The sequence below is a fragment of the Pyrus communis genome, chromosome 11, assembly GCF_041283825.1.
Source record: "Pyrus communis isolate YQ-2024b chromosome 11, ASM4128382v1, whole genome shotgun sequence".
NCBI lineage: Eukaryota > Viridiplantae > Streptophyta > Magnoliopsida > Rosales > Rosaceae > Pyrus > Pyrus communis.
Window position 1 is genome coordinate 4,216,452 of NC_142575.1, and position 25,774 is coordinate 4,242,225.

General features: G+C 39.4%; 2 protein-coding genes and 2 pseudogenes across 6 annotated transcripts; all 4 read left to right on the top strand.

The window, feature by feature from the left end:
• Window positions 1-1,209: 1,209 nt before the first annotated feature.
• On the top strand, window positions 1,210-25,572 carry LOC137741649 (phenylacetaldehyde reductase). Of its 3 annotated transcripts, XR_015952882.1 has the most exons (7): window positions 1,267-1,531; window positions 1,639-1,814; window positions 1,919-2,104; window positions 2,259-2,421; window positions 23,779-23,965; window positions 24,066-24,314; window positions 24,456-25,572. XR_015952882.1 is itself a non-coding variant. In XM_068481341.2 (6 exons), the coding sequence occupies exons 1-6, from the start codon at window positions 1,414-1,416 to the stop codon at window positions 3,578-3,580; spliced, it is 975 nt and encodes a 324-aa protein (XP_068337442.2). In that variant the 5' UTR covers window positions 1,210-1,413; the 3' UTR covers window positions 3,581-3,738. The 3 variants fall into 3 exon arrangements, 2 of the variants coding, with proteins under 2 accessions (XP_068337442.2, XP_088535068.1); XM_068481341.2 differs by lacking the exons at window positions 23,779-23,965; window positions 24,066-24,314; window positions 24,456-25,572 and adding exons at window positions 3,058-3,244; window positions 3,436-3,738 and having other exon boundaries at window positions 1,210-1,531; XM_088678942.1 differs by lacking the exons at window positions 23,779-23,965; window positions 24,066-24,314; window positions 24,456-25,572 and adding exons at window positions 3,058-3,236; window positions 3,436-3,738.
• LOC137741404 (putative disease resistance protein RGA1) lies at window positions 12,062-14,990 on the top strand. The gene has a single exon (XM_088678941.1). The coding sequence runs from the start codon at window positions 12,139-12,141 to the stop codon at window positions 14,986-14,988; it is 2,850 nt and encodes a 949-aa protein (XP_088535067.1). The 5' UTR covers window positions 12,062-12,138; the 3' UTR covers window positions 14,989-14,990.
• On the top strand, window positions 15,171-17,897 carry LOC137741461 (cinnamoyl-CoA reductase CAD2-like; annotated as a pseudogene). The gene is made up of 6 exons (XR_015952883.1): window positions 15,171-15,370; window positions 15,490-15,665; window positions 15,768-15,953; window positions 16,185-16,347; window positions 16,939-17,125; window positions 17,595-17,897. The product of XR_015952883.1 is annotated as a cinnamoyl-CoA reductase CAD2-like (transcript).
• Window positions 19,644-23,319, top strand: LOC137743175 (disease resistance protein RGA2-like; annotated as a pseudogene). Its single transcript, XR_015953614.1, has 3 exons — window positions 19,644-21,339; window positions 21,803-23,064; window positions 23,185-23,319. The product of XR_015953614.1 is annotated as a disease resistance protein RGA2-like (transcript).
• Window positions 25,573-25,774: the final 202 nt, after the last annotated feature.

Genomic DNA, 25,774 nt, shown 5'->3' on the forward strand with positions numbered 1-25,774 from the left:
AAATTTCATTATTTAGTTTTATGAACATTAATACTGTGACTATTTATTAAATAGAACATTGACTACTTCTTAAACTGAACACTATTTCTTAAACTGAATATTGACTACTTCTTAAACCAAACACTATTTTGTAAACTAAATATTGACTACTTCTTAAACTGAACAATATTTCTTAAACTAAACACTAACTATATCTTAAATGGAACATTAATACTATCATTACTTCTTGAACTAAACACTGACTATTTCGTAAACTGAATACTGACTATTTCTTAAACTGAACGCTAGTACTATTACTATTTCGTAAACTAAACACTGGCTATTTCTTAAACACTGACTATTTCTTAAACTGAACACAATAGACTATATATATATTGACTATATATATTAAACCAAGTAATAGTACTATCACTATTTCGTAAACTAAGCACTGACTATTTTTCAAACCAAACACTAGTATTATCACTGTTTCGTAAACTAGTACTGTCACTATTTCGTAAACTAAGCACTGACTATTTCTTAAACAAAAAGCTAATTATTTCGTAAACTAAACACTGACTATTTCTTAAAATCGAACACTAGCACTATCACTATTTTTTAAACTATTTCCTTACAAATTACTGTCATGTATTGATGTCAGCAATATATTTTTTTTATCTCAAATTTCTCTCTCTTTTTAAATTTTTTTGGAGTCTGTTGATGTCAGTTTGAAAGGATTTGGTTGGCTTTACCCTCACAATCTCTCTTCCTTACACACTCCCTCTCTTCCTTCCCGATGAAATATTTAAAAAGTAATTTGGGTGCTGATTTTGCATTGTTGATTTTCTGTTGAAAATTACTACTTTTCTTTTCTTTCTTTTTGTACGTAAACAGATTTCTCTCTCTCCCTCTCTAAAAGAAAAAAGAGTCATTGAGCTTCACTCTCACGTTTTCCTTCCCAATGAAATGTTTTAAAAATAATTTAATTCATCCATCCATTCCATCTCATCATTCATTGTACTACTCCTACTACTTATTTTGCACTGCATGTTAATCTTCTTATCAGTTCTATCTGCTCACAGTTACAACAAAGGTTTGATTTGATATTTGAATTGGTTGGCGCATGCTTCCGCGCGGTTGAGTTGGATTATTTTTAATTTTTTAATTTTTGTCCTTATCATTAAATAAAATTTATATATGATTTTTTGTTAAAACTCAAAATTTTGAAGCGTTTTTGGTTAGTTTTCCTTAAATATTAAAGGGAGGGCAAGCGTTTTAACTCGAGATATTGTGTGTACATTATACACTCAATTTTCGATCTTCATTATCTTCATTATCCAGTCGGCCCAATCCAATTTGATCACCAACAACAATCAGCCGAGGAGCACTCGACTGCTGAAAGCAAAGGGACACTGCAACCTGCAGGGAGGGAGGATGTCGAAGCAGGGTGAGGTCGTATGCGTTACTGGTGGAAGCGGCTGCATCGGATCCTGGCTCGTCCGTCTCCTCCTCCACCGTGATTACACCGTCCACGCCACCGTCAAGGATCTCAGTAACTTCACCCTTGCTTTTCCCCTTATCTACACAACTGCCACAGTTCCATTCATTCCATTCGCGTTCAGTCCAAAATTAATAACGCGGTTGTTTTGTTTGTTGCAGAGGACGAGGGCGAGACGAAGCATCTAGAAGCGTTAGTAGAGGGGGCAGAGTCGCGCCTCCGTCTCTTCCAGATCGACCTCCTCGACTACAACTCCATACTCGCCGCCGTCGATGGTTGCTCCGGCGTCTTCCACCTCGCCTCTCCCTGCATCGTCGATCAAGTCCACGACCCCGAGGTTCCCGCCATTAAACATTATCAAACTCCTTATAATTTCGATTATATCTGATTAATTGTGCGTAATTTTGAAAACGTGGTGCTTTTTCTTTGTTTAATCTGCAGAAGGAGCTCCTGGACCCGGCGATCAAAGGAACGCTCAATGTTCTGACGGCGGCGAAGCAGGCTGGGGTCAGCCGTGTGGTGCTGACGTCATCCATCTCCGCCATCACTCCCAGCCCAAGCTGGCCGTCCGATAAGATCAAGGGCGAGGATTGCTGGACAGACATTGACTACTGCAAGCAGAAGGGAGTGAGTTACTCCAGTGCCTAGTTGTGTTTTGAAAAACCGCGGTTTATTGTCTGTTTAATGTCCGCATTCTATTTTCTTATTGAAAGTTTGTAACTTTCGGTGCACGTTTCCCAATTGGGGACTGTAATGCTGATTGTGTTTGTTGTTTGGCTAGTTGTGGTATCCATTATCGAAAACGCTGGCGGAGAAAGCTGCGTGGGAATTTGCCAAGGAGAAGGGGCTGGATGTGGTTGTGGTGAATCCGGGCACGGTGATGGGCCCTGTTATCTCGCCCAGGCTCAATGCTAGCATGTTGATGCTCCTTCGCATTCTTGAGGGTACTTTTCTCTGCAAATTTGTATTAGAAAATGCTCTATGACTGCACCTAGAAGTAGATTGTTGACTTTATTTATCCTCTAGGACTACCCTCTTAAATTGTTCGAATATTCCACTAGTAGTTAATGTTCTCTTGCCTGATAGTATGCCATGTAATGTTGCAAAATTTGCACTCGAATCATAAATTTAGACGAAATTTGATCTTTGATTGACAGTTTGTATGATGACATATCATCTCAATGGCAAGAGAACATTTCCCTTTTATTATGTATGATGCTGTGGTTGGTTGATGGACTAAAAATGAGGTAAAAATTAGGTATTTTCTTTCTCTTAAGACATTTTTGTTAAAGAAAGATTGAGTTTGGTACCTCAACACTTATAAGATTTCTTCTTTCATAACAGTCGAGATTGCTAATTTTTTGCCAGTTAGTCCGTAAGCTTGAGGAGGTCGATTGTGTGAGCATGCATATGTGTAATCCTAAAGGAACTCTTCTACACCTCTTTTTTTAGCACATGTTTCTTTAAGTTCTAAGGATTTTCGATAAAGTTTGTTTTGGAGAGGACTGAGAAAAAGGATGAGGCCCTAGAAAGTAGAAACAACATATATATAGTTTTGAGTTGTTCGATCTTTGCTGCAGGCTGCACTGAAACATATGAGGAATTCTTTATGGGATCTGTACATTTTAAAGATGTTGCTCTCGCACACATTTTAGTGTATGAGAACAAATCAGCGACCGGTAGGCACTTGTGTTTGGAAGCTATATCACGTTATGGTGACTTTGTGGCAAAGGTTGCTGAACTTTACCCTGAGTACAAGGTTCGCAGGTAAGTTTTGGTTCCCAAAATGCCTTTGCAAATGAAATTGGGTGCATATCTTATGTTTTAGATGTTTGGTTTCCTGATAAGTGAATGTTTTGCTCCATTCTCGCTTGCCTTGGCAGAATTTTGTAAATTTTTAGGTGGTGTGAGTGCCTGATTTTGAAAATGATCGAGCTAATATGTTTACCTTTGTGTAGTTTGCCAAAGGACACCCAACCGGGCTTGCTGAGGGAAAAGAATGGAGCAAAGAAGCTAATGAACATGGGTTTAGAATTCATTCCCATGGATCAAATTATCAAGGATGGTGTTGAGAGCCTAAAGAGCAAGGGATTTATTTCATAAATAAAACTGCAGGGATAGGAAACTTATCAGGGATCTAGGTATGTATTGTACTAGTAGCGAGGACATGTAACCTGAATGGTTGTTTCAACTCCTTTGAATATTCCTTGTTCTGTGAAGAAAATAATATTAATATGAGTGTACGATAAGTTTACCTTAAAGTTCACACCTTAATCGGTGTAGCTGTAAGTTAGAATATCAGTGCATTGTTGGACTGGAACGCTACGTGGTGGCTAACCAGTTCCACGTAAGTCCTCCCAGAGTCTATGTCAGATTCTTTGTATAACGGGAGACTTTCTCTTGATTTTCACCGTACCGAAAGTTAAAAGGACTAATAGCAAGTAATAACTAACATGGCTAGTACTGTGGAAGCAAAAGCAGCAGCAACAGCTCCTCCATCTTTGGTGTTAGATATGATGCGCCACCTTGGCGGGGACGTTAGCAAAGTGGATTCCAATCTTGTCGAGAAAATCCTACCAGATTAAATGTACGGTCAGTTGAGGTGCGTAGAGAAGAGTACCAGAGGCAGAGATTTGAGTCCCACTGATAAGTTGTGGCGGAATTTCTACGCGTAAGAGTTCGGTGCTTCGAGGGCTGATCAGGTGGTCGAAAACACCAAGAAGGTGAATGCAGCATTCAAATGGAAAGAGCTCTACGAGACAAAGCTGGAGGAGGTCAACAAGAAAGAAAATAAGGCAGCTGAGAGGTTGAAGAGTCGGCATCAAATAGAAGCTGCTCGGAAACAAAGCCGGCGAGTTGTTGTTTGCACAGAGGCAGAGGTTCCGTCATCATCAAGGACCAACAAAAGAAGTAGAAGCAAAAACATCTTGGGGTTGGCAGCGAAAATGTATCCGTCCGAAAAAAGGAAAGCTTGAACATGAAGAAAGCAAAGAGTTACAGCTCCAAGAAAGATTCGACAACATTCAAGCGAAGCGCCATCGTTTCGGGAGATTACGCTCCAAATTTCTTCTACCACAAAATGCAGCCCCTCTTCTGACAATGTTCCATTCAAATTCATGGCATTTGTAATTTTATCAAAAACTGCATTAATTTTTTCTTTCATTCAGTACATCGATATTTTTACACTTAAGGGAGAGGGAGTTAGGCAAAATCACACAATGGGCAGCTTAATTTGGTATCGAATTCGCCATCCACGATTTTCGAACTTAAGACCTTGAAGCAAACAGGAAACCAAAGGTGTCCACTGTCTATACAAACTAGCAAAGAAGAAAAGTAATAGAACAAACTAGCAAAGAATCTTCATATATACTTTCCTACGCTGCCAACCTTTTCTTCTCCATTATCAACCGATTTCTGAGTTTCTATAACTGAAAATAGTTGATGCGCTCGTTTCCACTCTACAAGAGAAGCTGGTGACAATTGCTTATGAGTACATAGAGGACGAGGTGAAACTCGTTCTAAATGTTAAGAAAGAAGTTGAAGAATTCGCTGGGAATCTCAAAGCTATTCAAGTTGTGCTTGAGGATGCAGAGCAAAGGCAAATGAAGGAGGCCAACGTGCAACACTAGTTAGATAACCTAAGGGAAATGTCGTACCAGATGGTGGATGTGTTGGATGGGTGGAACACTGACATCCTGAGACAACAAATTGAGAAACAAGAAAGAGAAGGTGCAACTCATCTTGCTCCATAGAAGAAGGTGTGTTTGAAGATATACGACCTCTGTCATAACTGGAGAGAATCATATACGTAAGGAGAACTATGGTCTATAGTGCCTTAACCAGACTTAGATACAAGAATTGTCATCTAAGAGACAAAATATTCTATTGAATGTTAGAACCAAGAAAATAGCAGAAAGCTTTTGTGAGCGTAAGACCTGATTGCACTAGAAAACTAGGAGGATTCTTCTTGAATTGAATAACACTTGTGGCTGTTAAATAGCCTTACAATGAGATAAGAAAAGAAATAACAACCCACGATTTACAAGGCCAAAGATCGGCGTGCATGACTAGGTCAGAAACAGAAAATGTAATCTTGTCCCTCAAGTATAGGAGAGATTATTTGCATGACTAAAACTAAACCCTAAAAACAAGGAACCCTAACCCTAACGGCTAGGAGATTCCAACAACTTCAACATCCTTCCTTAAACTGAATGCCATTAACAATCAGTTTATTCCAGGTATTCGCAAACACCCATTGCTTCTCGTATCTTTGAAAACACTTCGAGCTTCAACTACTTAGTCATACTATTTGCAATTTGCTCCTGGATAGAACACTGTTTTAGCTCCACTACTCCATCATTGACCAGATTTTGAAGAAAATGAAAACGAACGTCTATGTGCTTGCTACGACCATGCATTACTGGATTCTTCGAGAGTTTGATGGTTGAAATGTTGTCACAGCACACCACCGTAGATTCAAATTACACATGACTTAAACTTTTTAAAATACTCCTTAGCCAAACAACCTGACAAGGATTTGATGCTGCAACAATGAACTCAGCTTCGGTGGTAGAAAGAGTAACCACTGCTGTTTCTTTGAAGACCAAGATATTGCACTTGAATTCATCATAAAGACATAGCCTGACGTACTCTTTCTGTCATCCTGATCTCCGGCATAGTCACTGTCCGTGTAACCAAAGAGCTTTTCATCTCATCCCTTCCTATAAAACACCCCAAAACAAGTTGTTCCCTTCACATACCTTAGAATCATCTTCGCTGCCATCAAATGAGACTTAGTGGGACGTTCCATGTACTTATTGATTAGACTTACAACAAACATCAAATTAGGGCGTGTGGCTGTCAGATACATGAGACTTCCCACCATTTGCTTGTAGAGAGTACCATCAACTCCCACTCATTCTTCATCCCTTGTGAGTTTGAAACCAGGAACCACTGGATTTTGTACCGAGTTGCACTGATCCATGTTGAATCTTTCCAGAACCTCTTGAGCGTACTTTCGTTGGCTTATAAAGATCTCATCTTCCCTTTGCAACACTTCAATTCCCAGAAAGTGTCTCATTTTTCCAAGATCAGTCATGTCGAATTCAACCATCATGGACTTTTTAAATTGTTCAATCATAACTTCATCATTCCCAATAAATATAAGATCACCAACATACAGACAAACAATCAATATTTTACCTCTACTCGCTGTTTTATTGAACAAAGTATGTTCGTAAGGGCATTTGTTAAAGCCTTCTTTGACAAAATATGATTCTATGCAACTGTACCAAGCTCGGGGAGCTTGTTTGAGTCCATACAATGCTTTCTTGAGTCGATAGACTTTTGATTCTTCCCCCTTCTGTTCATAACCTGGAGGTTGATCAACAAACACTTCTTCATTAATTTCTCCATGCAGAAGGGCCGATTTGACGTCAAGTTGGTAAATCATCCAACTTTTCTATGCAGCAAGGGAAAACACCATACGAATTATGTCCAAGCGAGCCACTAGTGCAAATACTTCTGCATAATCCACTCCATATTGTTAGCTGTATCCCTTAGCAACTAGCCACACCTTATACTTGTCTACTTCCCCATGCTTATTAAGTTTTGTTTTAAAAATCCACTTCACTCCAACCGTCCTTCCTTTTGATAGTAGATTTGTTAGTTCTCATGTCTCATTTCTCTCTATTGCTTCAATTTCTTGATCCATTGCATGTCTCCATTTTTCACTTTTCATTGCCTCTTCATATGTCATTGGATCACTATTAGTGAACAAAGGTAGATGGGCTAAATTCACACCTTCTTCATCGGAGAAACCTTGACCAGTCTCATAGTCTCTCATCCATGCAAGTGGTTTTCGTGCTCGTCATTCTGGAAGTGAGTCATAGACATTTGAGGTGTCTCTTTCAAAAAAATTGCTGCTGTCGAACCCATTTTCCTCTAGTTCTTCAACTGCCTCAGACTTTTCTTCATTGTTTTCGTCTTCTGTACTTGCCTTTTTGTCGACTTCCCATTCTAAATCAGCCAATATGGCTTGCTTGTGGCCATCATCCCAACTCCACTCTTGGTCTTCTTCAAAGACTACATCTCTGCTAACAATTATCTTCTTTGAGATAAGATCAAACATCCTATAAGCTTTAGATTCTTCACTTACCCCTAGAAATACACGTTTGAGACTTTTGGCATCAAGCTTAACTCTCTTGTTGTCAGGTACATGGACATGCGATATATAGCCAAAGACTCTAAAATGCTTCACTGATGATTTGAGTCCATTCCACGCCTCTTCAGGTGTCTTGCTTTTTACGACAAGAGTTGGACTTCTGTTCAGCACATGCATCGTCCAATTCACAGCTTCAAGCCAAAAGGTTTTAGGAATTTGCTTCTCCGACAGCATACTTCGTACCATATTCATAATGGTCCGATTTTTCCTCTCGTCGACATCGTTTTGCTGGGGAGTGTATACAGTGGTCAATTGTCTGTGTATCCCATTCTCATTACAGAAGCTTGTGAACTCTTTTGATGTGAACTCACCCCTTCAATCTGTTCTTAGACTTCGAATGAATGCTCCGGTTTCCTTTTCCACCCTAGCTTTGTAGGCTTTGAAAGTAGCAAAGGTTTCTGACTTTTCTATCAAAAAATAAACCTAGGTTTTTCTACTGAAATCATCAATAAAGGTGATTAGATACCATTTGTTGCTGTTCAAAATTGGATTGATTGGACCATATATGTCAGCATGTACCAACTGAAGACTTTTGGAAGCCTTTCATATGCTTTCCTTTGGGAATGGATCATGGTGCTGTCTTTCTACCAGACAACCTTCACATACTCGTTGAATGTCTTTGAATTGCGGTAACCCTTCCACTATCTTCTGTTGTTGGAGTACTTTGAGTCCATTCCAGCTGAGGTGTACATATCGACGATGCCAAAGAGTGACCTGATCTGTGGTCAGAGAGGAGAAACAATTTGTCTCTCTTGGTGGTGTGCAATGAGTGAGCACAACAAACATTCTATTTTGAGTCATCTAAGTTTCAATGATTAGACCTTTCTCAAGATGAAAGATCTTACATTTTCCTTGTTGAATAAGCACAGCGAGTCCCTTTTCTTGCAGCTGCCCAATGCTTAACAGATTGTTCTTCAGTTCTGGTACAAAGAAAACATCCGTGATTACGTGAACTATTCCATGATTACGTGAACTATTCCATTCACCTCTACTCGAACCGTGCCTTTGCCTTGTACAATAAGACTTGATTCATTTCCCAACTTTGTTGATTCTTTGAAACTGCTATCAAAGTTAATAAATATATCCCTTTTGCCACACATATGGTTGCTGCACCCAAAATCAAGGAACCAAATGTGCTCAGTTTCAGCTTCCTAAAAATCAACATGCGCCATTAACATCATATTTTCTTTTGTCTCTACATAGTTTGCCTTTTGATCCATTGCTTTCTTTGGGCACTCCTACTGAAAATGCCCAAGCTCATGACAATTATAACATTCTTGGGTTGATTTGTCAAACCCAAATCGGCCCCTTCCTCTTCCTCTTCCACGATAGGTACTTCGACCTCCACTTCATCCTCTTTGTTGGGCTCCTAAAGTGATTTGCAGCGCTTGTTCTTCCACTACAACATGGCGGCTAAATCTTTGTTCATGCACCAAAAGACTACTTTGAAGCTCATCTATGGACAAAGTATCCAAGTCATTTGATTCCTCAATAGAACATACAACGTAGTCATATTTCGGAATCATAGACCTCAAGATCTTCTCAATGATCACCACATCCTCCATGTGCTTTCCATGAATCCTCATCTTATTAGCAATGATGAGAGTTCTTCCAAAATAGTTGTTGATCAATTCTCCAGCCTTCATGGGCATCACTTCAAATTCTCTTCGAAGAGCCTGTAGTTGGGCACATTTTACACGTGCCGTTCCTTGATATTTTTGTTTCAAAGAATCCCAGATGTCTTTCGTAGTGTCTTTCTTCAATATTGTCTCCAAGATCGAACGATCAATGCCTTGAAACAAATAGTTCTTGCACTTCAAATCTTTCAACTTTTGATCTTCAATCACTTTCTTCTATGCTTCGCTTGAATCAGCTCCTTCTGCTTCTACAGTGATTCCCGTCTCCACCAAGTTCCAATACTCTTTGGAACGTAGAAAGTTTTCCATTAGCATGCTCCAGTGATCATAGTGTCCATCAAACCTCGGAATGGCACATTGCACGAAACTGTTTTCAGATGTCATATCTTTGTTCCTTCACGCTAGTTACTTTGTTGCAGGCTTTGATCAGGCCCCATGGTGGGGCTCTGATACCAAATCTTAGAACCAAGAAAATAGCAGAAAGCTTTTGTGAGCTTAAGACTTGATTGCACTAGAAAACTGGGCGGATTCTTCTTGAATTGAATAACACTTGTGGCTGTTAAATAGCCTTAAAATGATATAAGAAAGGAAATAACAACCCACGATTTACAAGGCCTAAGATTGTGGTGCATGACTAGGTTTGAAATGGAAAATGCAATCTTGTCCCTCAAGTATGGGAGAGATTATTTGCATGACTAAAACTAAACCTTAAAAACAAGGAACCCTAACCCTAACGGCTAGGAGATTCCAACAACTTCAACATTGAATGCATTGAAACCTAATCTGGATTGCTTGTGGTTGATTATGAATCCCTAGACTTTCATCCCTTGCCTTAAAACCCAACGTTTTTTTCTATTTAATCTTAGTTTTAATTTTCTATTCTGTTTTTATTTGCTTATATAATCATCACAACTTTCGTGTTTGAGTTTATATTTTCATGTTTGTGTGTCTTTAATATAATTAGATTTGGTTTACTTTATCAAATTGGAGATTGAATAAGAATCCTCGTGGATTCTTCTGTTGTCGAAGGATTCATTTTGAATCAAGGAATTCATTCATTAGCCATCATGTTTATTTATAAGGGATTCTAGTAGTTAGACAAGCATTATAGGTTGATTCTTTGTTGTATTTGTTATTACATCACGATAATTTCAAATATTAAGAGGTTGCATATACCCTTATAATTCAATGAATTCAGCCACAGATTCTGGTTTTATTTCTCATGCGACATCAAAACAAGAATCCAGAGTCCGCGACTCTACTTGTGTAGAATGTTGGTAATTTCCATTGATGGAACACTACCTTGCCCTAAAAGATATGTGATATAACATGGGTGAAAGAAGCATAAACCGGACAAGTACCGGCCTTGTTAGTGTTATGCTCATCATAGTCCTACTATCTGCATAATTTGTTTTCATGCATATTAAGATTAGACTCTTATACCTCCTTATGTTGTCCTGTTCTAGCAGGTCCGCAAGCGGCCTGTGTTGGTTGCGCTTGCTTTTCTGCATTTTTGGTGCTGATAGAGAAGTTTTTGGATGGACATGATTGAGTTTAGCGCGTTGCCTGTGCGGTGATACAAATGTTTTTGCTTAGGTTCAACTTGAGCCCTTGTTATGATTATTTATCCCAAATTTATGAAAGGATGTTCTGGCGATCATACAAATCCAATGATTTTGTATTATGCATTCTCTTGACTACAGTCGAGATTTTTATAGTTTGAATACACCTGATAGAACCTAATTGTCAACCCTAGCTCAACCTTAACTATTACACATAGAAGAGAGGGAAGGAAGAGAGAAGAGCCGAGCTCAATATTTTTGTATTTGATTTCTTTTGTAAATTCTGATCTGATACATTTTGGGGGAGCTCAGTTCATTTTAAACAAAACAAGACACCTTAAATGCCAACGGGCATAACAAACTTCACTAAACAACAGAAATTGAGCCTAATAATTCTGAATTAAACCCCTAATAGTCATTAAGGTAATCACTAAATTGTAGTTCATATCAGCCACCGCTGCGGGGTTTATTTCCCATAAGAATCTACATTGTATTTCTAGCGGTATGATCATTGATTTAGGTTTGTAATTTGACAAACCGCCACGCAAATATTTTGCAAAGATGTTCTATGAGGTGCAATTTGAAAAATAGACTGTTCAGATCGTTAAAGTTCAATGTGGTGTTGACTCTACAACTAATCCTTATTTTTATAAAAAAAAAATGAGGATCCCTTCCCTTAAATGTTTCTTATATATATAAACATGGTTGTATTAATAAATTAATGTTAGAAATTTCGATCAAAACCAGAAAAACAATAAAGTCTCAATCAAATAACATTAGTAGAATTTTTCCAAAAAAATAATTGCCTAAGAAAACAGCGGCACGAATGCCAAATACCGCTTCACCGTGACATAAATGCTTGCTTCTGTTATCGAGGATTGATTCGTAAGTGATCATGTTTGTTTATCTGAGATTCTGAGAAGGTTCACGTTCTAAAAAAATTGTCTGCTTGCCGACACTGCCACTCCAGATTCACACTCAAAATTTGTTATTCCTTTCATCCAAGGAGAGTAAACAGCAGCATCAAGGCAAATCTTTTTGGGAATAAGAGCAAAGAATCTTGCATTGTAAAGAGCAAACGGGAAAACAAAGGTGTCCACTGTCTATATAAACTAGCAAAGAAGACAAGCAATTGCACAACCATCCTGCATTAGTTTCCTCTTCATATATACTTTCCTACGCGGCCGACTTTTTCTTCTTCCCGACGCTCAACCGATTTCTAAGTTTCTAACCCTGAACATGGCCGATACACTTGTTTCCACACTACTAGACAAGTTGGCTTCAACAACTTATCAATACGTAGCGGACGAGGTGAAACTCGTTCTGAACGTTAAGAAAGAAGTTGAAGAATTCGCCTGGAATCTCAAAGCTATTGAATCTATGCTTGAGGATGCAGAGCGAAGGCAATTGAAGGAGGCCAACGTGCAAAACTGGTTGGACAATCTGAAGGAAATATCGTACCAGATGGTGGACGTGCTGGATGAGTGGAACACAGACATCCTAAGACAACAAGTTGAGAAACAAGAAGGAGAAGGTGCAACTCATATTGCTCCTCAGAGGAAGGTAAGTTTCGCTATCTTCGCTCGTAGTTTTTGTCTTGGCCAAGTCGGGAAGGTTATTATTTGTCGTGAAATTGCTCTCAAGATAAAGGATTTAAATGTGAGGTTAGCTGGGATATATAAGCAAAGAAAAATGTATAATTTTCAACTCGCTAAAAAAGTCATTCAAAAACAGCAAACTTCATCTTTTGTCGATATATCTGAGATATATGGTCGAGAAAAGGAAAAAGATAGTTTGATAAGGAAGTTGGTGAGTGATACGAGTGAAGAAGGGAGGGGGCTCCTCATCATCCCTATTGTAGGGATGGGAGGTATGGGAAAGACAACTTTGGCTCAGTTAGCCTATAATGATGCCAAAGTTAAAGCTCATTTTGAAAAGAGAGTATGGGTTTGTGTGTCAGAGCCTTTTGATGAGATAAAGATTGCCAAGGCGATTAGTGATGACACCTCCTCAAGTTTAAAAGAGTTGGATCATGTCTTAGAATATATGTCTAGATCCATTAAGGGGGTAAAGTTTCTACTTGTGTTGGATGATGTGTGGACCGAAGATCGTAAAAAGTGGGATCAATTAAAGCTTCCATTGATGCAAAATGGAGCTAAGGGCAATAGAATATTGGTAACCACCCAAAAACTAAATGTTGCTAGTATGATGAGAGCAACATCTCACATGATTAATCTTGCCGAGTTGAGCGAACAAAATTGTTTGTCAATCTTCAATCACATGGCATTTTCTGATAGAGAAGTAGTCGAGTCTGGGGTGTTTGGAGACATCAGTAGGGAAATTGTAAAAAAGTGCAAGGGTTTGCCACTTGTTGCAAAGACTCTAGGTAGTATGATGCAGAATAAGAGAACAAGGAGTGAATGGTTGGACGTTCTGAATAGTAGAATATGGGATTGGGAAGAAGTGGAGCAAGAAGTTTTCCAGCCATTGTTTCTAAGTTATTACGATTTGGCGCCAAGAAATAGATGTTGCCTTTTATATTGTGCTATTTTCCCAAAAGATTATGAGTTGAGTAGGGATGTGTTGATTAATCTTTGGATGACACAAGATTATCTTAATTCTAGGGAGAATAAAGATAAAGGAAAAATTGGTCATGCTGTTTTTGATAATTTAGCTGCGCGATCTTTTTTTCAAGACTTTGAGAAAGACCTTTGCACTGGTGCAATAATAAGTTGCAAAATGCATGACATTGTACATGACTTTGTGCAATTTATCACCAAGAAGGAATGTTTGATTACCGAGGCTGAGGGTGCAAACAAAAAAATAGAGTTATTGGGCAGTAAGGTTCACCATTTGACCTTAACGTCTATAGCTGATAGTCAAGCTGTACTTTCTATCACTTCTGGCAATTGCAAAAATCTACGCACTCTCATAACAATTCACTCAAGGGTTGATACGGTGTATGGTAGTTTTATTTCAAAATTGAAAAGTCTTAGGACGATAAAGTTGCGTTTGTCTTATACGTCCATCGAAGAACTCCCAGAAGAGATTGGTGAATTGGTACATTTGAGACATATTGATTTGTCTGAGAGTGAAAATTTGAAGAAATTATCAGACACCATTTGTGGTTTATACAATTTGTATACCTTGGATCTGCGGGGATGCACATCACTGAATAAATTGCCTGATAACATGAGAAAGTTGATTAGCTTAAAGCATCTTTACGTTGGGGGGTGCCGCTCGTTGGAGTACTTGCCAAAAGGGATAGGGAGATTAACAAGTTTGCAGACACTAGACGTGTGTCCTCTGTTTTCTGTCGACAACGACGAAGCATTTCAAGTTGGGGATTTGGGAAACTTGAACCAGCTCCGGGGCAGTCTCCAAATAAGAATTTTGGGGAAGGTGAAAGATGTGAGTGAAGCACAGTTGAGGGACAACAAGCAACTTTTTCATCTCAAACTTGATTTTGGAAAAGTGGTCTACGAGGCTGGAGACTGCAGTGTACGAATAATGAATGTCTTCCGACCGCACGTTGATCTGGAATATTTAGATATTAATTGGAATTACAATGATGTGTATTTTGGCTCGACCTTCCCTAATTGGCTGATGTCTTTAAACAAGCTGCGATTCCTTATTCTGTCGGGGAACAAGGGTTGTCAAGTTTTGCCTCCTCTTGGGAAATTGCCCTTCCTTGAAGAACTGTACGTAGGGAGGATGTTGGGTGTAAAAAAGGTTGGTGGCGAGTTTTTGGGAGTAGGAGACGATGATCAAACATCTTCTTCATTCAAATCATCCTCATCAATATTGTTCCCAAAATTGAAGCGACTCCAATTTCACAGACTGGCGTCTTGCAAGGACTGGGAAGGCGTGAGAGGGTGGAACGTGGATCGTGAAATTACAATCATGCCATGCCTTTCTTCTTTATACATAATTCAGTGCTTTGATCTAGAAACACTGCCAGGCTTCTTATGGAAAACACCATTGCAGAATCTTATCATTTCTTCGTGTTCGCAACTTGCCGGACGTTGCAAAAAAGGACAGTGGCCCAAGATTTTTGAAATCCCAAACGTCGAGATTGATAATTTCTAGTATTCTAATGCCTTGATTTTATTTTTTTACTTCGTTTGGATAATGTACAAATGCAATTAATTTAAGGTGTAAAGTGTAAAGTGCAAAAAAAAGAAAAAAAAAAAAAAAAGTGAAGAAGAATAAGATCATGGATGTTTATTGTTTTGGGCCTTTCTATAAGAAAAATATCCACGCGGTCCAATTCAACTTGATCACCAACAACAATCGGCTGGAAATAACTGAAGAGCTCTCGACAGCTGAAAGCAAAGGGACACAGGAGGGAGGATGTCGAAGCAGGGTGAGGTCGTATGCGTCACCGGTGGAAGCGGCTGCATTGGATCGTGGCTCGTCCGTCTCGTCCTCCACCGTGATTACACCGTCCAGGCCACCGTCAAGGATCTCAGTAAATTTCCTCTGTCTTTTCACTTTATCTACACAACTGCCACAATGTCATTCATTTCATTTCAATTCCATTCGCTTTCAGTCTAAATTGAATAAACGCCTTCATTTTCTGTATTGCAGAGGACGAAGGCGAGACGAAGCATCTAGAAGCGTTAGTAGAGGGAGCAGAGTCGCGCCTCCGTCTCTTCCAGATTGACCTCCTTGACTACAACTCCATACTCGCCGCCGTCAATGGCTGCTCCGGCGTCTTCCACCTCGCCTCTCCCTGCATCGTCGATCAAGTCCACGACCCCGAGGTTCGCACGAGTACACATTATCAGATTCCTTCTAATTTTGATTATGTTTGATTAATTATGCGTAATTTTGAAAGCGTGGTGCTTTTTTTGTTTAATCTGCAGAAGGAGCTTCTGGACCCGGCGATCAAAGGAACGCTCAATGTTCTGACGGCGGCGAAGCACGCTGGGGTCAGCCGTGTGGTGCTGACGTCATCCATTTCCGCCATCACTCCCAGCCGAAGCTGGCCGTCTGATAAGGTCAAGGGCGAGGATTGCTGGACAGACATTGACTACTGCAAGCAGAAGGGAGTGAGTTACTCCAATGCCTAGTTGTGTTTTGAAAAACCGCTGTTTATATACGGTTTATTGTCTGCCTAATGTCCGCATTCTATTTTCTTATTGAAAGTTTGTAACTTTCGGTATGCTTTTCCCCTGCTTGTATTGTATCTTTCATCTTTGATTATTAATTCTTCATTTTTAACTACTTGAAGTTATCACAATTGGGGACTGTAATGCTGATTGTGTTTGGTGTTTGGCTAGTTGTGGTATCCATTATCAAAAACGCTGGCAGAGAAAGCTGCGTGGGAATTTGCCAAGGAGAAGGGGCTGGATGTGGTTGTGGTGAATCCAGGCACGGTGATGGGCCCTGTTATCTCACCCAGGCTCAATGCTAGCATGTTGATGCTCGTTCGCCTTCTTGAGGGTACTTTGCTCTGCAAATTTGTATTAGAATATCCTCTAGGACTGCCCTCTTAAGTTATTTGAATACTCCACTAGCGGTTAATGTTCTCTTGCCTGATAGTATGCTATGTAATGTTGTGAAATTTGCACTCGAATCACAAATTTAGACGAAGTTTGATCTTTAATTGACAGTTTGTACGATGATATAACATCTAAATGGCAAGAGAACATTTCCCACTTATTATGTATGAGGCTGCGGTTGGTTGATGAACTAAAAATTAGGTATTTTATTTTTCTTAAGACATTTATGCTAAAGAAAGATTGAGTTTGATACCTGAGCACTTGGAATATTTCTTCCTTCATAACAGTCGAGATTGCTGATTGTTTTCCAGTTAGTCCCTAATCTTGGAGAAGGTATATTATGTGTGCATGCATGTGTGTGATCATAAAGGAACTCTTCTACACCTCTTTTTCTAGCACACGTTTCTTTAAGTTCTAAGGATTTTTGATGAAGTTTGTTTGGATTCCTCCTTCGGGAGGACTGAGAAAAGGGATGAGGCCCTAGAAACACCATGTATAAAGTAAGATTTGAGTTGTTCAATCTTTGTTGCAGGTTGCACTGAAACATATGAGGACTTCTTTATGGGATCTGTGCATTTTAAAGATGTAGCTTAAGCGCACATTTTAGTGTATGAGAACAAATCAGCAGCAGGTAGGCACTTGTGTGTGGAAGCTATATCACATTATGGTGACTTTGTGGCAAAGGTTGCTGAACTTTACCCTGAGTACAAGGTTCCCAGGTAATTTTGGCCCGCAAAATGCATTTGCAAATGAAATTGTGTGCATATCTTATGTTTTAGATGTTTGGTTTCCTGATAAGTGAATGTGTCATCCCTTTTCAGAAGCACAACTTAAAATATACTCTGTCTTGATTTTGTACCGAGGTTTCTTAGAGACACTGAACTCTTCTACGGCTGGAGGACTACGGTTTTTTGTTTCTTTTTTTTCCTCCCATCACTTGTTTGATATTCGTGACCAAAATAGCGAATTGAAATCTGTTTTTTCCTGTAAAAGAGTTTCATGCGGGTATAGATGTACATATATCGTCTTTCTTTGGTCTAATTCAGAATCCCTTCCAAATGTTGATTTCCTAGTTTTTCAACCTTTTGGTGCATTGTTGCTTGCCTTGGCAGAATTTAAAAAAAATTTCAGGTGGTGTGAGTGCCTGATTTTGAAAATGATCGAGCTAATATGTTTGCCTTTGTGTAGTTTGCCAAAGGACACCCAACCGGGCTTGCTGAGGGAAAAGAACGGAGCGAAGAAGCTAATGAACTTGGGTTTAGAATTCATTCCCATGGATCAAATTATCAAGGATGGTGTTGAGAGCCTAAAGAGCAAGGGATTTATTTCATAAATAAAACTGCAGGGATATGAAACTGATCAGGGATCTAGGTATGTATTGTACTAGTAGCGAGGATATGTAACCTGAATGGTTGTTTCAACTCCCTTGAATATTCCTTGTTCTGTGAAGAAAATAATATTAATATGAGTGTACGATAAGTTTACCTTAAAGTTCACACCTTAATCGGTGTAGCTGTAAGTTAGAATATCAGTGCATTGTTGGACTGGGACGCTACGTGGTGGCTAACCAGTTCCACGTAAGTCCTCCCACAGTCTACATCAAATTCTTTGTATAATGAGAGAATTTCTCTTGATTTTCACCGCACCGAAAGTTAAAAGGACTAATAGCAAGTAATTACTAACATGGCTAGTACTGTGGAAGCAAAAGCAGCAGCAACAGCTCCTCCATCTTCGGTGTTTGATATAATGCGCCACCTTGGCGGGGACGTTAGCAAAGTGGATTCCAATGTTCTCGAGAAAATCCTACCAGATTAAATGTACGGTCGAGCAGTTGAGGTGCGTAGAGAAGAGTACCAGAGGCAGAGATTTGAGTCCAGTCACCGATTAAGTTGTGGCGGAATTTCTACATGGAGGAGTTCGGTGCTTCAAGGGCTGATCAGGCGGTCAAAAACACCAAGAAGTCGAATGCCGCATTCGAATGGAAGGAGCTCTACGAGACAAAGCTGGAGGACGTCAACAAGAAAGAAAAGAAGGCAGCTGAGAGGTTGAAGTCGGTATCAAATGGAAGCTGCTCGGAAACAAAGCCGGCGAGTTGTTGTTTGCACGGAGGCAGAGGTTCCGTCATCATCAAGGACCAGCAAAAGAAGTAGAAGCAGAAGCAGAAACACCTTGGGGTTGGCAGCGAAAATGTATCCGTCCGGAAAAAAGGAAAGCTTGAACATGAAGAAAGCAAAGAGTTACAGTTCCAAGAAAGATTCGACAACATTCAAGCGAAGCACCATCGTTTCTGAAGATTACGCTCCAAAATTCGACTACCACAAAACAGGCAACAGCAGAGCTTGCTTGATAGCCTAGAGGCCATTTTAGTTTTGATAAAATGCAGTCCCTCTTCTGACAATGTTCTATTTAAATTCAAGGCATTTGTAATTTTATCAAAAAACTGCATAACCTGAGATGTAGGAATGAGAGGAACACGGATAAATGTTTTCTGAGTCTTTGACACAACTGACAAATGGTGTCATTAAAAGATTTAATATCTTTAAACATTACTTTAAAGAATTATACCCTGCCTATAGTCTCGTAGTTAGCAAGTTCAAAACTTATTTATTCCTCCAGCCTCTGGTGCAAAACTAATTTCTTGTGTTGTTGTAGCTGGTCTGCAAGTAGCCTGTGTTGGTTGTGCCGGATTAGTTGCATTTCCGGTGCCGATAAAGAAGTTTTTGGATAGACATGATTGAATTTAGCGCTTTGGCTATGTTCTCCCAGTTTTGTACGCTTAAGTTAGACAATTTAGTAAATACAAAACCAATGATCTTGTATTATGTATTTTGGTTCACTACAGTTCAGATTTCTGATAATTTGAAAGCGGACAACAGCAGGGCTTTTCTTTTAACTCCACTCGAGAAAGACATTCAGATTCGGGGAAGAAGGTTTACGTTCTGAAAAATGAGCTTGCTTGCTGACACTGCCACCATAGATTCATCCCTCAAAATTTGTTATTCCTTTCATCCAAGGAGAGTAAGCAGCAGCATCAAGGCAAATATTTTTGGTAATAAGTCACGTTATATTCCCATCTTTCTTTTTATGATTAAAAGCAAAGCAAATAACTAGGTAGAACAAAACCAGCAGCAGCATCAACGCAAATCTTTTTGGTAATAAGAGCAAAGAATCTTGCATTATTTAAGCAAACGGGAAACCAAAGGTGTCCACTGTCTATACAAACTAGCAAAGAAGAAAAGCAATAGTACAACCATCCTGCATTAATTTCCTCTTCATATATCTTTCCTACACTGCCGACTTCTTCTCCATTCTCAACCGATTTCTGAGTTTCTATACCTGAATATGGCTGATGCGCTTGTTTCCACGCTACTAGAGAAGCTGGCTGCAATGGCTTATGAGTACGTAGAGGACAAGGTGAAACTCGTTCTAAATGTTAAGAAAGAAGTTGAAAAATTCGCTGGGAATCTCAAAGCTATTCAAGCTGTGCTTGAGGATGCAGAGCAAAGGAAAATGAAGGAAGCCAACGTGCAACACTGGCTGGATAACCTGAAGGAAATATCGTACCAGATGGTGGATGTGTTGGATGAGTGGAACACTGACATTCTGAGACAACAAATTGAGAAACGAGAAAGAGAAGGTGCAACTCATCTTGCTCCACAGAAGAAGGTATGTTTCTCTATTTTCGCTCGTTGTTTTGGTCTTGGCCCGGTCGGCAAGGTAATTAGTCGTCATGAAATTGCTCACAAGATAAAGGATCTAAATGGGGAGTTAGCTGAGATTTATAAGCAAAGACAAATGTATAATTTTCAGCTTACTGAAAAAGTCATTCAAAAACAGCAAACTTCGTCTTTTGTCGATATATCTGAGATATTTGGTCGAGAAAAGAAAAAAGACAGTTTGATAAGGAAGTTGGTGAGTGATACTAGTAGAGAAGGGAGGGGGCTCCTCATCATTCCTATTGTAGGGATGGGAGGTATGGGAAAGACAACTTTGGCTCAACTAGCTTATAATGATGCCAAGTTAAAGCTCATTTTCAAAAGAGAATATGGGTTTGTGTGTCAGAGCCTTTCGATGAGATAAAGATTGCCAAAGCGATTAGTGGTGATGCTTCCTCAAGTTCAAATGAGTTGGATCATGTCTTAGAATATATGTCTAGATCCATTGAGGGGGTAAAGTTTCTTCTTGTGTTGGATGATGTGTGTACCGAAGACAGTAAAAAGTGGAATCAATTAAAATTTTCATTGATGCAAAATGGGGCTGAGGGCAGCAGAATATTGGTAACCACCCGAAAACAAAATGTTGCTAATATGACGAGGGCAACCTCTCACGTGATCAATCTTGTGGAGTTGAGCGAACAAAATTGTTTGTCAGTCTTTAATCACATGGCATTTTCTAATAGAGAAATAGGCGAGTTTGAGGTGTTTGGAGAAATCAGTGGGGAGATTGTAAAAAAGTGTAAGGGTTTGCCACTTGTTGCAAAGACTTTAGGCAGTATGATGCGCAATAAGAGAACAAGGAGTGAATGGTTGAAGGTTCTGAATAGTAAAATATGGGATTGGGAAGAAGTGGAGCAAGAAGTTTTCCAGCCATTATTTCTAAGTTATTATGATTTGGCCCCGAGAAACAAATGTTGCCTTTTATATTGTGCTATTTTTCCAAAAGATTATGAGTGTAGTAGAGATGAGTTGATTAATCTTTGGATGGCACAAGATTATCTTAATTCTAGAGAGAATAAAGATAAAGGAAAAATTGGTCAAGTTGTTTTTGATAATTTAGTTGCGCGATCTTTTTTCCAAGATTTTGAGAAACACTCCAACACTGGTGTAATAATAGGTTGCAAAATGCATGACATTGTACATGACTTTGTACAATTTATCACCAAGAAGGAATGTTTAATTACGGAGGCTGAGGGTGCAAACCATAAAATAGAGGCATTGTGTGACATCCCACATCGTCCAGGGATGTGATCCTTATATGGATATTCCCATCCCTACCTAGCACGAGGCCTTTTGGGAGCTCACTGGCTTCGGGTTCCGTAGGAACTCCGAAGTTAAGCGAGAAGGGGGCTAGAGCAATCTCATGATGGGTGACCCACTGGGAAGTTGCTCGTGAGTTCCCAAAAACAAAACCGTGAGGGAATGGTAAGCCCAAAGCGGACAATATCGTGCTACGGTGGTGGAGCGGGCTTGGGAAGTGGTCCGCCTCGGGCCAGGATGTGACAATTGGTATCAGAGCTCCGTAGGAACTCCGAAGTTAAGCGAGAAGGGGGCTAGAGCAATCCCATGATGGGTGACCCACTGGGAAGTTGCTCGTGAGTTCCCAAAAAGCCTCGTGCTAGGTAGGGATGGGAATATCCATATAAGGATTACACCCCTGGGCGATGTGGGATGTCACACATTGGGTAGCAAGGTTCGCCATTTGACCATAATGGCTATAGCTGACAGTCAAGCTTTATTTTTTATCACTTCAGGCAATTGCAAAAATCTACGTACGCTCAAAACAATTAACTCAAGTGTTGCTAGGGTATACGCTAGTTTCATTTTACAATTTGAATGTCTTAGGACGATAAAATTGTCTCAAAATTCTATCAAAGAACTCCCAGGAGAGATTGGTAAATTGATACATTTGAGACATATTGATTTGTCTTGGAGTCAAAATTTGGAGAAATTACCAGACACCATTTGTGATTTATACAATTTGTATACCTTGGACATTCGGAGCTGCAAATCAATTAAAACATTGCCGGATAACATGAGAAAGTTGATAAGCTTAAAGCATCTTTACATTGGTGGGAGTTACTCATTGAAGCACTTGCCAAAAGGGATAGGGAGATTAACAAGTTTGCAAACACTGGACGTGTGTCCTCTGCTTTCTGTTGACAACGACGAAGCATTTCAAGTTGGAGATCTGAGAACCTTGAACCACCTTCAGGGAAATCTCACAATAAGAATACTGGGGAAGTTGAAAGATGGGAGCCAAGTTGGTGAAGCACAATTGCGGGACAACAAGCAACTTTTTCATCTCCAGCTTGATTTTGCTGAATTGTGCGAGGTTGGAGAAAGCATTGTACGAATAATGAATGTCTTACGACCACATGATAATCTTGAATCCTTAGGGATTGATGGGAATTTTGGCTCCACCTGGCCTAATTGGATGTTTTCTTTAAAAAAGTTACGATTCCTTACTCTGCAGGATAATTCGGGTTGTGAAAGTTTGCCTCCTCTTGGGAGATTGCCGTTCCTCGAAAAACTGTACGTAGGGGAGATGTCGGGTGTAAGAAAGGTTGGTGGTGAGTTTTTGGGAGTAGAAGATGATCAAACATCTTCTTCATTCAAGTCATCCTCATCAATATTATTCCCAAAACTGAAGCAACTCCACTTTTACAAAATGTCGTCTTGGAAGCGCTGGGAAGACGTGAAAGGGTGGAACAAAGGGGATTCTGGAATCACAATCATGCCATGCCTTTTTTCATTGGAAATAAGTCAGTGCTATGCTCTGGAAACACTGCCAGACTTCCTCTGCAAAATACCACTGCAGAACCTTACCATTTTCTGGTGTCCGAAACTTGAAGAAGGTTGCAAGCATGAGGAGAGGCCCAAGATTTCTCACGTCCCAAACATCGAGTTTCATGCTTTGCCGGTGATGACGTTTCATATTGGTGAGTTGCAGTGCTTTGATTTTTTTACTTGATTTGGATATGCATGTACAAATGCAATTTATTTAAGGTGAAAAGAGTATGAAAAAAAACAATTATAATTATTTGTACTCTAAATTGCAGATAATTGTGCAGAGGCCTAGGTCAAATAAACATCCAAGCCACTTGGTGCGGCGCTGGTTCCCTCCTCAAGACACGACTATGATCAAAATTAAGCTGTATTAATTCCAAAATCCCACTACGTTGAATGAGTTACTAATTAAGGTAAGCTAGACAGCATATATATATATGTACGTATGTATGTATATATGCCAAGCAAACAACCGCGGTTGCTAGGGTTTTATGCTTTTTATCCACTACTTAATTTCTAGCTCCCTCCAGTCAGACCAAATCTGAAGTCTTGGTATTTTTTTTTTTTTTTTTTTTTGTCAATTTAATTCGAATGATTACTCAAAGAGCAATTTGTCTAATAGGGCATTCATATATTTATGACTTTAAAATACTTTGAGCATTGTTATTTGTTCGTCTACGAATTTTTTGACGTTTTAATATTTTTCAACAAATGGTGACCCGGGTACTATCTCCTTTCTACCACCTGTTTCTTGACGTTTTAAATTTCATGTCGATAAGGTTTGGTTGGGTTTCCTGGGTTCATCCATCCATGCCGCCTTCTATGTTGTTCTAGTTAAGGTTTGAGGTTGTCAATTTTTGCTGTAGGCTGCACTGAAACATATGAGGACTTCTTTATGGGATCTATGCATTTTAAAGATGTAGCTCTCACGCACATTTTAGTGTACGAGAACAAATCAGCGACCGCTAGGCACTTGTCCATTGAAGCTATATCACATTATGGCGACTTTATGGCGAAGGTTGCTGAACTTCACCCTGAGTACAAGGTTCCCAGGTAAATTCTGGTATTGCAAAATGGATATGCAACCGAAACTATGTGCATATCTTATGTTTTAGTTGTCTGGTTTTCTGATAATGCGCGTACTTTTGTGCAGTTTGCCAAAGGACACCCAACACGGCTTGCTGAGGGAATAAAAACGGAGCGAAGAAGCTAATGAACTTGGATTTAGAATTCATTCCCATGGATCAAAATATCAAGAATGTTGTTGAGAGCCTAAAGAGCAAGGGATGTGAACAAAATAAATGTTACAAGGCATGACTGGATTTCAACTCCTTTGAATTTTTCTGTGTGTGACCCGAACATCGACACATTGTTCTATTCTTTTTAGGTAGAAATCAGATTGGTATGACGATTTTGTTTTGCTTTATGTTAAATGGTTAACCTATATTTTGACAAATTGTTATATTCTGTTTTTGCAGCACCAGTTCATATCAATTATCAAATATGGCATTATAAACTTAACGTTTGATTTTCCCATCTGCAGCCTGCACTTTTTTCATCTGCAAATTTCTCTCTTATTATCCATCCAATTTCCAAGTTCGACGAAAACAGATTGTGGCCAGGCGGTGATTGTGGTGGTGGCGGGTGGGTTGGCAAGGGAGGGAGAGAAATGGTTTGTGGCGGATCCGGTCAGGAGTGTTCTGTGATGGTCAAGAAATTTTCTAGCCATTATTTCTCTGTTATTACGATTTGGCCCAAAAAATAAATGTTGAGGCATAGATATGAGTCCAGTTACCAAGAAGTTGTGGTGGAAATTCTACATGGAGGAGTTCGGTGCTTCAAGGGCCGATCAGGCTGTCGAAAAACACTAAGAACGCGAATGCTGCATTCAGATGGAAAGAACTGTTGGAGGCAAAAGTGGAGGTGAACGAGAAGGAAAGTAAGGCAGCTGAGAAGTTGAAGAGTCGGTATCAAATGGAAGCTGATCGAAAACAAAGCGGACGTGTTTTTGTTTGCACAGAGGCAGAGGTTCCTTGGTCATCGAGGAACAACAGAAGAAGAAAAAGAGAGGAGGAGGTACCATCAAGCATTAATGCTTCCGTCCACAAAAGGAAAGCTTGATCATGATTCATGAAGAAGGCGAAAAGAGATTTTCTTAACTGTCTTGTGGTGAAATCTTGCAGCTATGGCGATGATTAAATTGCAGGACACTTACAGTTCCAAGAAGGATTCGACGACATTCAAGGGAAGCGCCATCGTTTCTGAAGATTACGCTCCAAGTCTCAACTTCTACTCAATAGGCAACAGCATGGCTTGATTGATAGCCTAGTCGTTTAGTTCTGATTTCACATGATTACGGAGACTTAAATATCTTTGTGAGTCTTTTTGGTTTTTGGAATGATGAATTAACGTGACGAAGCCACTAGCTCATCCACTTAAAAAAAGAAACAATTAATTTTCACTTTTAGAGCAGTATTATTATCTGTATAGAATTTCAATACCGATATATAATACCCTACATTCCTAAAGTTTCAACCATGTCATCTACTCATTAAAACATTTGGATATGTGCACGGTTATTGACCCAAGAGAATTTTTCAATATAGAGAAATTCTATTGTGTGATTATCACACTTTTACAAAATACTACTAATTCACTCATACAGCATGTGTATTTTTATGTACTATTTGACCTTATGCTCACAAATACTGATCATATCGTTCATTCATACTATAACACTAAAACTAATAACACAATGTGACAGTCTGGCGAACATAAAAACAAATTCATAAATAAATTGATAGTAGTTATACCGGTGTGACCATGGACAAAAAGTTTCTTCTTTCTCAAAGCACTACTGTG